This window comes from Pseudocercospora fijiensis, assembly GCF_000340215.1.
Source record: "Pseudocercospora fijiensis CIRAD86 unplaced genomic scaffold MYCFIscaffold_10, whole genome shotgun sequence".
NCBI classification, from domain to species: domain Eukaryota; kingdom Fungi; phylum Ascomycota; class Dothideomycetes; order Mycosphaerellales; family Mycosphaerellaceae; genus Pseudocercospora; species Pseudocercospora fijiensis.
Genome location: NW_006921541.1, coordinates 1,506,559 through 1,523,436, shown reverse-complemented (window position 1 = coordinate 1,523,436; position 16,878 = coordinate 1,506,559). Strand labels below are relative to the sequence as shown.

The 16,878-nt window shown below is 45.5% G+C and overlaps 3 protein-coding genes across 3 annotated transcripts; all 3 read right to left on the bottom strand.

Annotated features, from left to right (window-relative positions):
* Window positions 1-347: 347 nt before the first annotated feature.
* Window positions 348-1,793, bottom strand: MYCFIDRAFT_79040 (uncharacterized protein; the record flags this gene model as incomplete). The annotated part of the gene is made up of 2 exons (XM_007933358.1): window positions 348-385; window positions 749-1,793. The coding sequence occupies 2 exons, from the start codon at window positions 1,791-1,793 to the stop codon at window positions 348-350; spliced, it is 1,083 nt and encodes a 360-aa protein (XP_007931549.1).
* Window positions 1,794-3,361: 1,568 nt separating this feature from the next.
* MYCFIDRAFT_87189 (uncharacterized protein) lies at window positions 3,362-4,996 on the bottom strand (the record flags this gene model as incomplete). The annotated part of the gene is made up of 4 exons (XM_007933357.1): window positions 3,362-3,891; window positions 3,969-4,400; window positions 4,454-4,809; window positions 4,944-4,996. 3 exons carry the CDS (start codon window positions 4,994-4,996, stop codon window positions 4,093-4,095), a joined length of 717 nt encoding a protein of 238 aa, XP_007931548.1. The 3' UTR covers window positions 3,362-3,891; window positions 3,969-4,092.
* A 253-nt stretch (window positions 4,997-5,249) lies between these two features.
* On the bottom strand, window positions 5,250-6,242 carry MYCFIDRAFT_87187 (uncharacterized protein). Its single transcript, XM_007933356.1, has 3 exons — window positions 6,170-6,242; window positions 6,023-6,121; window positions 5,250-5,969 (listed from the first exon to the last, which is right to left on the bottom strand). The coding sequence occupies exons 1-3, from the start codon at window positions 6,194-6,196 to the stop codon at window positions 5,328-5,330; spliced, it is 768 nt and encodes a 255-aa protein (XP_007931547.1). The 5' UTR covers window positions 6,197-6,242; the 3' UTR covers window positions 5,250-5,327.
* Window positions 6,243-16,878: the final 10,636 nt, after the last annotated feature.

The window sequence follows — 16,878 nt, the reverse complement described above, 5'->3', positions numbered from 1 at the left end:
TCGATGCACTCACCGTCATATACTGGCATATGAAACGTGATGATTGAGCTGAAGAGATTCACACAGAAGTTTTGAAGGAGTGTTGGCAGACTTGGGTGGGAGAAGAGCATCCGTTCTCTTTGGATGCGATGTACTATCTGGCCCGAAAGTTGTGGGAAACGGTGCATAAACGGCCTGCGATCGATCTCATGGGCGAACAGCGATTTATTCGGAGATGAGCATGTTAAACTCATTAGATGCCGTGAAGTCTTGAAGGGGTGGGAGGCGCGTGACCGGCCAAGAGACGAAGATGCCACAACCGGAAGAGAAGATGGCTTTCTGGGAAGCGGAGTGAGAGAGACGACGATTCAAGTCGTAGCACCGCTGAAGAAGTCTTTGATGGCGGCTTGATCAGGATCGATGCACGAAATATCACCCGACAAGTACTCAGGTCAGGTTCGGAGCGTTAGCAACTCGTGGTATGCATTTTCTTATGGCTGATTCTATCCAGCGGTTACTCGAATCTATTAAGCGAAGCGAGACTAAATCTCAGCTCTGCTACCCGAGAAGCCCGTTGACCTGCGCCTTTCGAAGTCAATGCTCATATCCGGTCACTCAGCATCTCTTCTGCTGAGTCCGCCGCGATCCCAATCCTGTCGCCACTTCAACCATTACTCCCGTCGCCCACGACAAGTCACACAAATCTTGACTCTATCCTCCTGAGCCATACCCTGCTTACGGCAGTGCGAGCATTTCTCCAAGTCCATACCTTCCATATCATTTGCATCCTCCGCCATCTTATTCAAGAGATCGGTCATGCACAGAATGCAGCGCTTGCTAGAGAGACACTCGCACTCCTCTTTCAAGTGCTCTCCATTCTCCCAGCAGCAGCGCTGACAGATCGTCACAACGACACCGCCGCTCCGTGCGACCTCTCTGCCTTTAGCATTACCGATCGTGACAGCCATATTGGTACATGCCGTGCATGAGACGCTGTCGTAGGTCGCTGGATGCTTAGGGTTTTGGCAGACGTATGTCTCGGTGTGTTTAACAATGCCTTGAAAACCTTGGCATTTGCGAGGCTGCGGGTTAGGCGCATTCTGAGCAGATGTCGTGGCATGGACCGCTTCCAGCATCGCTTCATGATTCGGGACTCCGCCTCGACTAGGAACAGAGGTGAGAAGCGCATCGTAAGCTGCGCGAAGGCCTAGATTCTCTTCTTCGAGCTCCATGTTACGCTTCTCTGAGGTCTGGAGTCTCTTCTGAAGATCTGCGTTTTTCGCCTTGAGGATGATGTTGCGATTTTGAACGTCAGCGCTGGCGTTCATGGAGCGCTGGGCGTTTGATGTGGTGAGCTCCTGGATTGCCTGCTTTTGTTGCTCGTGCTCTTGCTGAAGCTGCTTGACTTCTTCGTCACGGGTTCTCAGCTCGTGGAGGAGAGACTGGATGTACAAGTCCTGGTTCGAAGGGCCATTATTGTCCGTCATTTCGACGTCTCCATTTGGCTCATTCTGGGTGTGTTCGACGAAGCGAGGACGCATCTCCTGTCTCTCGCTCTTCGCGGCTGGAGCTTCTCGCGATCTCCGACTTGGAATACGGATGACGGCCTTCGGACGTGCCTCGACATCCTCATCATCAGTTTGTGGTGTTTGCTGCTCAGATGCGATGGGTTTGATGTCCGACTCCTGGCGGTACAAAGAGCGGCGTTTTGTCAGCTTGGGCTCTCTGTCCTTCAGAAAATTCGCCTCGCGCTGGTTTTGCTCCTCTTTCGATTGCCATTTCCAGTTCTCCGAGCCTTTCCTGGTTGTGAACATCTTGACCTTGTTGTAGGTGGGCTCTTGGGTCGCTGATGGTATAGGCTGTTCGATCGCGGAACGCTTTCTTGGGTACTGTTCGTCGACTCGAGTGCGAATGAGCAGTGGTGAGAGATGGAAGTCATCATGAGAAAAGAAAAAAAAGTCTTATAAACAGAATCGTGTTCGCAACGTTCACTTTCCCAGCTCGTGAATGTCACCATCTCGTGAATTATCTCGTGAAGGGCAGCCCTTCACTTGCATCACGAACTTCATCGCGAGACAATGCTTTATGCTGAATTTCGCTTGCGTAGCTGAGTATATACAGTTTTAGAGGAAGGTATAGAGTTGAAGTTTAGCGTGAGTAGAAGATAGATTCGTGACTCCGATGCTGAAATATTTATGGATGTAGGAGTAGCTCGATGTGCTACCTGAGACATCTCAGTGCTGTGGAGACTGATAGAAACAGGTGAACAAAGCAGACTGAAAGGAACGCTTACATAGTCGCCTTTGTTCTCCCAGCAGACCTGATCTACGTACAAACTGTTACGGACGGATACTTAGCACCTCACAACCTCATAACCTAAAGAGATGGGCAAGTGATACCATAATGCTATAAGAAACATTACCCGAAATTCCTTGACATCGTCGCCTTTGTTCTCCCAGCTTTTCCAAACTTGATCCATATACAGGCTGTTACTGTCGGATGCTTAGCACCTCGCAACCTTACAACCTATAGAGATAGGCAAGTGATACTATAATTCTATAAGAAACATAACCCAAAACTCCTTGACATCGTCGCCTTTGTTCTCCTAGCTTTCCAACCTTACTCAACCTATAAGCTATTACGGTCGGATAATTAGCACCTCGCAACCTTATAACCTATAGAGATAGGCAAGTGATACTACACTTCTATTGGAAACATCACCCAAAATTCCTTTGTCCCATCTAAATGCACATACAGAACCAAGGCCTCGATGAGTTCGCAAGACCTCTATAGCCTCAAGGCTCTTCAACTCCTCCGCACTCTCTTCTATCTATGAAATCAACCCAAGCCTCCATCCCTATCCCCACTAACCGCACTCCGGCGCCACATTCTCCCTCGCCTCCTTCAAAATTTTCTCCTACTTCCCATCCCCCTTCGGAATCCTAACGTCACTATGACAACCCTCCCCCTTGATCTTCACAGTCAGAGCTACGATATAATCCTCCCTCACCTCCCTCGAGATCCGATTTCCAAATGTAGCGTTACCCTTTAGTCTTGGTCGCTCGAGTTCGAGTGCTTTGGGCTCATCGTTAGTGTCTTCTTCCTGTATTTTAGCCCATTGCTAGGGGATGGTAGTAGGAAACTTGCTGACTAGGATATTAATGAAGCCGCGCCAGTTTTTATACGGCGAGCCGAAGGAGACGAAGCAGCGGTAGAAGTCTTCGGATGGTTAGCTAATAATTTCTGTGACTATAGTATTAGTATAGTCTTCGATATCGAGGTCGAGGGCGGCTATTAAAGCTAGGAGGCGGCGGCGGTATATAGACATTTTGGTTGTTAGTAGGTGGTTATGTTAGTTGGTGATTGCAATAATTGATGGTTTAAGAAGAATATAACAAGATTGTGTAGATGTATACCTCAAATAGCCGCAATAGCACATGATGTCCGGATCCGTATAGCACAAGCACTTCCAGCTTCACTCACATGACTCAGGGCCTGCGAATGGATCTTTTGCACATGCTTTTCGAATTTTGGTTGCATGTGATAACTGAGTAGATTGTGAAGGTAGCATCTGTCACGTATTCACGAGATGCCTCAACTGAATCCGCTTTTGCAGTCCCAGCGGTGAGTTCCGAGTCGTTGGTCTGATCTTCCTCTGGTATAGATATCTCGCTGTTCACCCACGTACCGCACACCGTGAGAGTGCCTGGGCCCGAGACGTAATGCTCGCCTCTCTTCGACATCAAGATGGTACCGGTCCCAGTTGCTGAGTTATGAAGTCCCAGTATGCAGTCCGGATGGAGATACTTTTCAGCTTCCGTTAGGTCAGAATGATGTGAAGCGGGAAGAAAAGTAGGCGAGACCGCAGCTCCACGGCTTTAATAGTTGCTGTCGTCGCGGTATGCAAGTTTGCTTCACGGGGAAACGTCAGTACCATTGAAGCTGGTAGATGTGATGCGTCAAAGAGCTCATCAGGCCGACAAACTCACCTTTGTGCTGACAACATCCCTTCAAACTTCGACATCCGGCCTAAGCGGCTCAGGGCCCAGCCCTTGTGCTGCGCAAAGCACGTAGAAAGCCGAGACGGTCGTCAGAGCATTCTTGTAAGCTCACCTATCCCATCCCCTCAACCCCCTCGACCAACCCGCTCATCCCCTCCAAATACAAATCAAACTCCTGCCTAAATCCCTCCTTATCTTGATCAACATCATCAGTAACACGATCAATATAAATCGTCTTCATCCCAACTTCCTTAGCACCGCGAGTATCATACCCATGTGCGGCAACCATAGCACATTCCTCAGGCTCTAATTTGAGGAGTTCGAGAAGTCGGTAGTAGCTCTTGGGATCGGGTTTTATGTAGCCGAGAAGTTGCGAGGAGAAGAGGTTGTGGAATTGGAGGGAGGAGGCGCGGCAGAGGTCTGGAGGACATGTGAGTAGGATGCGTGACTTTGCTGAAGGGAGGGAGAATGACCTAGCTGTAGTCTTGTCGTTCCATTTGCATGGACGAAGACTTCATAGCCTTTCTGCTTGAGAGCTTCGATCGCAGGCTTTGTGTCTGGCCATGCTTTCTGTTCGTGCCAGGCTTGGATCAGTCGATCGATGGCAGCAGGAGCCAGAGCCTTGTTGAGTTGGGCCGCTTCGAAAGTGCCGTTGTTGATTGCAAGAGGTAAGGTGTTTCGATGACTAGTATCGATATCCTCGGGAGGTAAGCCTTTCTGTCGTCGTTCTTCGTTGTACTTGAAATATGTGTGACGCCAGTCCAGAGCAAGCTGACTTCCCGTCTCATGTGGTATTGATTGAGGCATGGCTTCGACGATCGTGGCATGCCTACTCAAATGTCAACTTTCAGCAACTCTCAGCAAACACCCGTCAGTGTTAATGGCACTCTCTAATTTGAATCGGAGTCCACGAACTGACTCGGTGCGACTACGACTTTTCAGATCAGCTCATATCGTACTTACCAATCAAGGCAAGTACCCACGAAGTCGAACAGAACTGCTTTGATCTTCGGCATCTTGATTGCGTCGCTCGTTAAAGGCCTCCGGCGTTGCCTTGAAGTTTTGATCTTCCTTCACTTGCCTGCGAGCTGCGGTTGAGGAAGGCGTCAGTATGTGCTTGCAAGCTCTTAATGCATGTCCGGCAAGCAGTACATGTATTGTCTATATCGACGTGAGAAGCTCGCGCCCTTCTGCAATGGCAGTGCGCTTACGTCATTCAGCTTAGCAATTTAGGGAGCTGGGAGCTGGGAGCTGGGAGCTGGGAGCTTTCTATGCGTGAGGCTGAATTACGACAGCTTCTGCACTCACGAAGGCTAGCACCGCATGCATCTTCGCTCATCTATACATTCATTTGCCCTTCTTCACCCAGTCCTGCACGCTTTCTCTCGCCTCCTGCACCTTGTCCTGTGCCATGGCCAATCCCATCTGGCTATGCGCCTTGCCAGTCTCAATGAAATGCTTGATGCCATCCCGTACTCTGGTGTGGTTGTCTGCTACAACTGGGAACTTCTTCTCGTAGTGCCAAATGAGGTTTCCGACATTTTCTGTTGTTCGGGGTATCACGTAATGGGCTGCGACTACGCCGGTGATTAAGGGCGTCGAAAATCTGAGAAGGATATTTCGGTTTCTGCTGATTATCGATCCTGCCATGGCTGCGACGAGAACGTAAATGCCGCCGGGGAGGAGTTTTTCGTTGCTCTCTTTCGGAGGCGCGAGCGAGGCGATAGTCTGGGTAAAGGAGTGCTCGGCATCCATGAAGCGGTTCATGCCCTTGTTGACCGCATCCTCTGCCTTGACAGCATATCCATGGAGAGCTAATCGCGAGCCTTTGATCTGCTCAGCGAGTCTATCCGTTGGTGTCGGGCCTCTTCGTCGTTGCTCTTTCTCTTCTTGGGGCTTTTCGGTTATGCCGGAGGCTGGGGGAGGTGTAGTAATGGCTACTTTGCGCGCGAGCTCTTCTGAGGGCGATTCGTAGATTGGCTTTCGTCGCTGAGGAGAATCAGTAAAGAGTCTTACAATACGCAGAGCACATGCGCGCATACAATGTCCTTGAGAGGGTCTGAAATGGGCTCTTCTGCATAGGCATTGCGTTTCGGCAGGACGACGAGGGCGGTTGTGAGGCCAGCTAGGGGCAGAACATGCTACATCCAGTCAGTGATGTACGATATGATTTGACTGGACATACTGACCTGCCGTAGCAGCGGCGCAAAAGCCATGTTATGAAGGTGCAATGCTCAATCGGAGCTCAATGCGAAGTTCAACATCTCTCAATCGGCCGAAGCCTGGCGATACTATCGTTTACCTAAAACCTGTCAGTACCGGTGCGGGGAGAACCCTGCACCTCCGAGAGAGGAACCATACCGCTATTTTGGTGGTTTTTCAATTATTTCTCCTCCTTCTGATGTGTAGAATCCTCTAGTATATCGTAGATATCGTATCGTCGGTATTTTAGTAGTATAGACCCTTCCGAGGTATTATTGTTATTATTACTACCGCTACGCCGCAATAGTTAAGTCCGCTCGTATAAACCTCGACTAGCAAGGCTAGCTAATAAACCTATTTACAAAGGGTTGGACTACTAAGCAGGTTTATACCTTTATAAAGTTACTAATAACTATTAGATCGGTATATAGATATTAAGAGAAATACCGTATCTTCGGAGCGTTATATACTAAGTATACTAGCGGACTAAAGCGTAGTAATAAGGCTATCCTTTTTTAGTAAGAACGTGACTTCTTACGCGGCTTCCTTAAAGACCGGCCTAACGCCTATTTTATAGAGATTGTAAGAACCTAAGCAAGTAAAGTCTCCTGTCCTACCTTAGTAAGCCTATATAATAATTATATAATATTATTACGTGCAGTACGATGCAGCCGCGCTAGCGATAAGCTTGCTTAGCGTATACGCGTAATGCTCGATTACTCGTACGGATATACTCGGTATCCGGTATAGTAGATATACTATCCGTACTAGGCCTAGTTAATAGTAGTCGCTCTGCCCTATTCTAAGAAAGGTACGGTTTAGTTCTACTTTCTACTACGGCGATTAGTAGAGGGTATTCTATACGTTGCTATATACCTATTTTCTTATAGTTCTAAACCGTCTACCCTTTATAGCGGCCTATAGAACCCTAAAAGATAAACGTAAGCGATCCGAACGCGCCGGGCGCGGGAAACGCGTAGAATAATACCCTAGGAGCGCCGATAGTATTAGAAAACGACGCGGCGACACAATAATACGAGGCCGAATATTAGGTGCGCCGGGAAGCGATCTACCTATAGCTCGAACGATTTCTAGCTAAGCAAGAAGTACTTAGGCTAGAAGTCTAGGCTTAAGAAGCTAAGCGAGAGAATGCGCGTCTTCGTACCCTTAGGGACGTAGGCGATGCGCTAGCTCCGAGTAGCGGTACTGCTAGCGAGGGTCCTACGAGGACCTTACCTCTAGACGAGGACGAGGACGAGGAAGAATTAGCTAACGAGTCGATTTAGAGGCCTAAATCTTAGAAAGCTAAATCTGTCTCGTATCGACTACCTCTTTCCGGAAATGCGCTAAGCGTAGCTACTATACCTAGTATAAGCTACGTAGTCGCTAGTCTTGCGGCTATTAAGCCTCGCCTAAAGGAACTTAAGCCCTTTAAAGGCGATACGATTAAGGAGTCGAGGCGATTCCTTAGAGAACTTTCTATTACCTTTATACTATCCGGGGCTACCTATTATACGGACGAAAGCAAGGTGCTTTATAGTATTATATACCTCGTAGGCGATGCGTAGGAGCGATAGTATAATAAAAATAGCCTTAAGGACCTATAAAATTACACTTACTAGGACTTTAAAACCTTCTGTCGGGACTGCGTTAGGGACCCTATAAACCGTATGCTAGACGTAACCCTCGAGTATAAGGCGGCCCGTTAGCGTAAGGGACAGTTAGTCTAAAGCTTTGCCCTTAAGCTCGCAGTGCTTGAAGATTAACTTAGCGACTATAGCGAGGAGTATAGGATCCGCTATCTCCTCGTTAAACTCTAGCCGGCGATTCGTAGCGCGATTATTAAATACTATACGGTACTAACGACGCGTTACGAACTCGTAGAGCTTGCGACGCGTATCGAGACCCCTAACAAGCCGTCTAGTAAACGCAAGGATCGTAACTACGATAAAACCGGAGGTAGTAAAGGCAAGAAGCGTCGATCTAATAGTTAGGCCTGTAAGCAGTAGTTAAATCGCGACCGTAGCGTAGGCGGAAAGCATACGAAGGGCGATAACTTATAAGGCGGGTATAATATTAGTAAGGTCGAATGTTATAGCTATCGCTAGAAAGGCTATTATAAGAACGCGTACCTAAACCGCTATCTCTAGAAAGACGACAACCCTACGGTACGTAAGGTAGCCGCTAACGCTAAAGAGAAGAAGAACGACTTAAAGGCTAAGGGAAAAGATAAGGTACCTCCTAAGAGCTAGGGATAGGTGCGGAATCTCAACCGAGTAGCTTAGTAGTAGTAGTACCTACGGGACGCGTACGCGGAGCAATCGTTACGTAAGAAGGGGAAGTGTCCGTCGAATGCTTATTAGATAATGCTACTAATATTAATATAGTATCTTAAGAATTCGTTCTACGATACTAGCCTTAGCGGATTATTAATACCGTGCTGCCTAGTGCCGACAGTTTCTAAGGCGACCGAGGATACTACTATAGAGCGCATTATCTACGCTTACGGATCGCCGACTCTATAGGCTAAGAACGCATTACTACCGGAGTGTTCTACGCTTTCGAGATACCCCTCCCTAATATTATTCTTAGTAGGCCTTAGAGGCGCGATTAAAAGGTAATCGTCGATAGTTCGACGGATGCCTAGACCTATAGGAACGAAGCCGTAGCGCGTTCGCCGTTCGATACGTATATAGGAACTATAGGAATTCTAGAAGGATATACGTAACGCCCTATACGTATATACGATTAGCGTTCGCTAGCTCCGCGACATCGCTAAAAGTTTATCCTTGCTAGAAGAATTTAAAGACTTCGAAGACGTCTTTATAATAACGCCTAAAGCGAGACGCAAGCTCCCCGAAGACGTAGAGTATACGATCGACCTAATCCCCGGAACGAAGCCGCTATACAAACCTCTCTACTATTCTTTAAGAAGAGAGCTTAGCGACCTTCGTAATTACCTAAGCTCGGCCTTAGATAATAATTAGATCTAGCTTAGTATAAGCGAGGCGGGTGCTCCGATCCTATTCGTACTAAAGAAGGATAGTAGTCTAAGACTCTACGTCGATTATAGGGGGCTAAACGAGATTACTATTAAAAATCGTTACCCCCTGCCTCTTATTAGCGAAACGCTTAATAGGCTTAAGGACGCCAAATAGTATACGTCCTTAGACCTTTAGGATGCATATTACCGTATCCGTATTAAGCGAGGCGACGAGTAGAAGACTACGTTCCGTACGCGGTACGGGTACTTCGAGTACAAGGTAATGCCTTTTAGGCTTACTAATGCTCCTACTACGTTTTAAGGATATATTAATAGGGCGTTAGCTAGCCTAGTTGATATTTGCTATATCGTTTACCTTAACGATATTCTTATCTATAGCAAAACGCGAGAGGACTACGTACGAGACGTACGCGCTATCCTTACGCGGCTCCGGAAGTTCGCCTTATATACGAACAGAAAGAAATGTTCCTTCTAGAAGAAAGAAGTCGAATTTCTCGGGTTTATCGTTAGTACCGAAGGCGTGTCGATAGATTAGCGTAGGGTAAACGCTATTACCGAATAGCCTCGCCTATTAACGCTAAAGGAGGTTTAATCCTTCCTTGGATTCTACAACTTCTACCGGAGGTTTATTCTAAATTACTCCCGAATCGTTATACCGCTAACCGCCCTATCGAAAGGTGCCGTAAATAGCTAGAAGCTAGGGTAGGTCCCGTAGGGCGAAAGCGAGGAGCAAGCGTTCCGCTAGCTAAAGGCTACTTTTAGCTTAGCCTCGATATTGCGATACTATAATCCTACGAAGCCCCTACGTATCGAGACCGATGCCTCTACGTTTGCCTTAGTAGGAATTATATTATAATAGAGCGAAGATAGGAATTAGTACCCTATTGCCTTCTAGTTACGAAAAATAGTCCTAGCCGAGACGAATTATAAGACCTATAACTAGGAGCTCCTAGCGGTTATCGAATCCTTTAAGCATTAGCGCCCGTACCTCGACGGCGCCTAGTATACGACCCGCGTAGTTGTCGACTACGCTAATCTTAAGGGCTTTATAAAGATAAAGCAGCTCGTCGGAAGGCAGGCAAGATAGGCAACCTTCCTTATACCTTTTAACTTTACTATTAAACATCGGGCTAGTAAGCGAAACCTAGCCGATACGCCTTTACGACGTAGCGACTACGAGAGCGAGTCGTAGGCGGTAAACAACCTTCTCCCTATATTATAGTCGAAACTAGCTCTATAGTTAAATCTGCCCGAGGATATCGAGCTAATTATAAAACGCATCTCTATTATATGTATAGGGATACGAGACGCTAGTATAGCGCTAGCGGAACGCAAGAGTTTTATTAGCAGTCCCGCAAGAGTAGCGGCTACTATTGTTAGGAATAACGGGCCCTACTACGAGACGCCTAATATAATCCTTAGTTTCGTACGCACTCTATAATAGTTAGAGTAAGCGAGAGGAGGAGGCTTATACGAGATAAGCTTACCGTCGGGTAGCTTAGCCTCGTTAAGTAGTTCTAACCTTACGCCTAGCTATTTACGCCGTAGTAACCTTATTTATTATAGCGATGCGCTATATGTCCCTAAGGACTACGCATTGCGTACGTAACTAATACGCATGCACTACGACGACCCTTTAGCTAGACACTTTAGTATAGCTAAGACTATAGACCTAATACGCCGAAAGTACTTCTAGCCGAAGATAGCCGAGGATATTACGGCCTATGTCCGTACCTATAGAATTTGTTAACAGTCGAAGGCGAAGCGCTATCGTCTATATAGCGAGCTCGCTACTCTACCTATACCGACCCGACCTTAGCAAGAATTAACGATAGACTTTATTACCGATCTCCCGCCGAGCAAGCTCGGTGCCTACGTATATACTACGATCCTCGTAATAGTCGACCGCTATACGAAGATAAGCCTCTTTATCCTAACGACAAAGAAGTATATAGTAGTAGAACTCGCGGATATCCTTTAAAGGGAGGTAATTAGGCGTTTTAGAGTACTATTAGATATTGTTAGCGATCGTAGATCGCTATTTACTAGCTAGTTTTAGAGCGACTTCTACTTCGAAGCGTATATAAAGCGTAGGCTTAGTATAGCCTTCTATCCTTAGACTAATAGGCAGACCGAACGCGCAAACTAGACCCTCGAGCAATATCTACGATACTATTGCTCCGAGAACTAGGATAATTAGGCTAAACTATTGCCCTAGGTAGAGTTTGCCTATAACAATAGCGTTTATCCTACGTTACGTATAAGCCCTTTTAGTATACTCTACGGCTTCAATCCTAATTTAATGCTAAGCGCAAATAAGCTACTAGCTCGGGACGAGCTAACTAAGGGAAGGGCACTAGCAGCTATCGACGCTACGGAGCGACTACGGAAAGCGTATAAAACGCTTATAGAACGCTAGCAGAAAGCAGCAGAATACTAGGCTAAGTAATACAATGTATACTATACTGCTAAGATATACAGTATAGGCGACCTAGTCTTACTATCGATAAAGAATATTAGCTTAGATATTCTAAAGAAGAAACTTAGCCCGAAGTATATAGGGCCTTTCCGCATTATTAACGCAGTTAGAGCGTAGGCGTACCGCCTAGTACTACCGTTAAGCACGAAGATCTACAATGTTTTCTATATTTCCCTCCTCGAGCCTTAGTATAGGCGCGATAGCGAGGAGCATAAGGTAAGCATACCCGTCGCTAAAGGCGATAAATAGCAGGTAGAAACAATCGTAGCAAAGAAGATAAAGAAGCGGAAGGCGTACTACCTTGTTAAGTAGCGAGGTTAGCCTAAAGAATACAATACTTAGGAGCTAGCTGTTTATATTAAAGATTCTATAGCGTTAGACGAGTTCGAAGCTTAAGCGAAGCGTAAGCGTAGGCAGTAATTAAAACAAAAGAAAATGAAACTTAAGAGAAATAGTAGACACGTGCTCGTTTCGCTACTAAAAAAGGCCTATACTTAGACTCCTCCTCGGACTCCTCCTACTCGATGCCTATAGCGGCATCGACAGCGGCGACGGCGTTAGCGCCGACGCGCTAAGCGAGGTTCTAGTATAGTTAGCATACGAAGCGTAAGTAAAACGAGGCTATAGGAAAAACTATACCTAACGACCAATCTCTACTAAACTAGCTAGGTTAGTGCCGATATTCTCGAGGGCACTAAGTAGGTTAACATCCGTAAGGGACCCGCTAGCGGCCCCCTTACGGGCTAGGGCTTTGCCGCCTAGGGTTACCTTATTCTTATTAATATAAAAGGCATCGAGTGTAGATAGGATAACTAATAACGAGGTTAGTATGCGAAGCGCAAGCGGAGCGTATAAGAAACCTACGAGCGACGACGGCGTCTAGATTAGCCTAGAGTGCCTCTAAGGCCTCGTTAAACTCCTCGAGGGAGTCGTAGCCGTCTAGATCGTAAAGGTCGCGCGTAGCGCGCGCGGCGCGGATGCGGGCTAGTAGCGACACTAGCGCGCGTGCCGTAATAGGCGTATAGGTATAGTAGCTGCTACGGTAGCGATCGTAGTTACACTTAGTAGTAGGGTCTATATTGCCGCCTACGTAGAGCTTAGATAAGTTATCTAAAGCGAGTTAGTTACGAAGCGCGTATACGTAGCAAGGGGCGAGAAAACGTACTATTAGCCGTTATATACCTAAAGCAATAAGTATAGCTCTCTAGGACTTTTAGGGGGCGCTAGGTAGGCGTAGTAGGTATCGAGGGCGGAGCGCCTACGGCGCGCTTGCCTAAGGCACGCGAAGGAGTAGCTATACTAGTAATGTTTTTTTAGATAGATATTTAAAAAAGAAAAATCTTTAAGTAATACTAGGGGGGCGTAGGAGGGGAGTAGGCGGAGGGTAGGCAGGTAGTATTCGGAGCGCTTAGAAAAAGAAGAAGTTTTTAAGCGGGCTTCGAATGCTTTAAATACTCGCCTCGCTTTCGGACAGCTTACGTTCTCGCGTAGCTACCGCGTTCTTAGAAATTTAGGTAACTTCTAGTTAGTGCTAGAAGTAGCTGCGCTTTAAATCTATAAACAAACAAGCAACTACGAGGCAGATCGTAACGTACCTAGCAACTATAGCGCAGCAATAGATGCGTATAAGGTACGCATATACAGCGTAGAGTATAAGAAATAGTATAATTTACTATATTGCCCTATAGCTAGGATAGCTATACCGGGGGAAGGAGATAATTATAAGAACCTAAGCAAGTAAAGTCTCCTATCCTGCCTTAGCAAGCCTATATAACAATTATATAATGTTATTACGTGTAGTACGATGCAGCCGCGCTAGCGATAAGCTTGCTTAGCGTATACGCGTAATGCTCGATTACTCGTACGGACATACTCGGTATCCGGCACGGCAGATATGCTATCCGTACTAGGCCTAGTTAATAGTAGTCGCTCTGCCCTATTCTAAGAAAGGCACGGTTTAGTTCTACTTTCTACTATAGCGATTAGTAGAGGGTGTTCTATACGTTGCTATATACCTATTTTCTTACAGAGATAATCTAAGCTCTTAAGGACGAGTTTCTACGGCTACGACCGATAAGTAATAGCGGAGAGGGTATTTAGGTAAAGGCGCCTATACTATCGAAGGTCCTAAAGCAGGAGATAGGTATAACTCGTAAGTAGGTTAAACGTAAAGCGAAGGAGCGTAATCCGTTCTTAAGGGCTTTATAGACGATTAGGTGCGCTAAATAGCCGGTAGATCGACTCGTATTTATCGATAAGACTATATCTAATTAGAAGACTAGTTAGCGGAAGTATAGATAGTCGGTAAGAGGTCTAACTTGCGTTAATATTGCCTATATAAGGCGAGAAGTTAGATAGTTAGTATTGCCTGCGTTTACGCTATACGGCTATCTTCCGTATACTTACGTATACTAAGGATCGATTAATTCTAATCGTTTCTATCTCTAGCTAACTAAGCAAGTCCTGCCTTGCCTCGAGGATGGTCCGCCGATAGAATTTGTTATAGATAATGCTAGTATCTACTATAGTGCGAGAGTTAAGTAGGCGATACTAGATACCGGCTATTACCTCGAATTTCTACCGCCGTATTCGCCGGATTTAAACCCGATCGAGGGTAGCTTTAATCTACTAAAGAAAGTTATTAAAAAATACCGAGACGACCTTCTAAGATTTGTCGGCTTCTAGGACTACTTGCTTTAGTACCTATATAAGTATAGGGGTCGTAGATCGAGAGAGTTGTTTAAGTTTGCTAGATATAACGTCGATAGTATCGATATTCCGTACGATCTAGCCGAATTCGAACATACCGCCGGCGCGGCTTAGAATATAATAGCGCTAGACTCGGAAGAGTCCTAATAGATAGAATAGGCTTAGAATACCTTACCGTCGATAATTAACGACGTATTAGAAGTATATTATAACGGTAAGGGTATATTTAAGGAAGATAACGAGGAAGATAGCGAATAAGAGGTAGACTTCGAAGATTTCGAGTAATGTAACTAGTCGCTACTAGCGCGCGGAAAGCTCCGAGTTAGAGATTCGAATAAATATATTCGAACGCTAGCTTTGCCTATCGCTCTTAGTGTTCTATAACTAACGCATTGTATTAATTAATTATATATAGGCTAAATAAGTGCTATTACCGCAAGAATCTCCCGCTTATTACAAGTTTAGATATATTATAGTTATATAAAGATCGATGCCTAAAGAAAGCCCGGATTCCTAGAAATTCTCTCCTTCCTCCGCTACGGCTGCTTCCGCCGCTATAATCTTATCCTATTTCTTCCTTATAAACTCGACGATAGCTTTCTTCAATCTTAACCTTATTCTATCTACTTTAGTAAGTGCCGCCGGCTAGTCGTCCTTTGTTAAATTGCAGATAGTCTCTAGCGTCTAGCCTATACCGACGAAATAGGCGATATAAGGCCGTAGATAGTCGTAATCCTAGAATTCGCGCTATAAGGCAACCTAGTCGAAGAATTCTACCGTTAGCTTCTCGTACTAAACGATATTCCGTAGTAGTATAATATTACGTAGACTAGTCTTTATAAGAGCCCGAGTAGGTGTCTTACTTAGTATACTAGGTATAATACTACTTCCGCGCAATTTACTATCTAGAATACGACCGAAGTCCTTACTAAAGTTGTTAAGAATAATAGGCTAACTTCTAGTAGTAGGAACGGCTTTACGTAGCGACTCGGACTTACTACTTCGGCGGCCTCGCATTCTTCGAGCCTTACCCTTCTAAAACTCTAACTAGATCTTCCTCTTAATTACTATTATCTCTAGACGTACTAGTATCCTATTCTCGAGCTTATTAGTTACTAGATCTCGTTTCTACTCGCTAGAAGCGATAGCCTTATAGCCCTCAATTATAGTAGCGTTAAAGAACGGAAAGTAGTTCTTACTATAGTCCTTTAGTGCTTTATTACGCTAGCAAGTATACTTACTAGCCTTATAATAATTTAGACAATCTTTATAGCTATAAAGAAGGTCTCTTAGAATATAATAGTCCTACCGGTTCTATACCTCTAATTTAGCTATTACAACGCCGGCGTTAGTAAGCTAAATTAAGGTTAGATTAGAAGCCGGTTTACCTAACTTCTTAATACTTAAAGGTCTAGCTGCTACTAGTTTAGGCTTTATTAAGAAGTCGATATTAATAAAGACATTCTTCCGCGAGGCAAGCACTAATTCTTTGCTAGCTTATAAAGTATTACTATAGACCTTATCGCTATTAATATTATCTCTAGCTTAATACTAATCGCTAGTAAAAGCTATCTTCTAACCGTCGGCTCTAGTATAGATAACGACTTAATTAAACGCCGCCGAGAGACTATTTAACTTCGCTATCTTCGCCGCCTACGCGTGTCCGTTCTATGCTTCTTACTTGTTAGCCGATAAGAACTTTACTAGCTTCGTTCCTATAGTCCGCGCCGTACCCTTCTTTATCGTATTAAATAGCGTCTACTAGCTTTTATAATAGAAGGTCTCGTCCGAGAAAGAGCTAGGTTAAGTAATAGGAGCGGCGCCTATAGCGAGAGCGGCTTAGCTACTAGTAGTAGTAGCCGCCTCCTACATAGTATTAAAAGAGAAGGATATAGAGGTCGAAGCGGAGGAAGAAATAGCCGATTTTAGTAGTTCTATACCGCTAGTCTCCTCTACCGGCGCCGCTACGGTCTCCTTACTTAGTAGATTAATAATTAGGTCGGCAGTCGCTTTGCTCTTCTTACCGCTAGAAGACCTACTCTTCGAGCTACCCTTTGCCTACTAAGCCGTATTAGTATTCCTTTTTATTAGTAGTAGACTAATAGTCTTCTCGAGAGTGCGGATTACCTTCTTCTTTAGCGTAGAGTTATTTATCTCGTCGTCTAATCGTACTAGCGGCTTACTAGTATTCGTACGTATCTCTCTTAGCGGCATTATTATAGTAATAGCACTCGGAAACGGTTAGAATATACGTACGGGGCTCGAATATACGATTATCCTCTACTCGACGACGACAATTAAGAAGAAACACGATAAAAACTACGTAAAAGTGCCCCTTTTGCCTACCCCTATACGGCTTAAGAGAGGAGGCGGCTCTGCGGACCGTACTGACAGGTTTTGGGCAAACGATAGTATCTCGGACTCTCGGGCTTCGGGAGAGCCTCACATCATCGCGCATGTGAAAGTCGAACTTCCTTCTGTTCATCTACACCAGGCACGTGAGG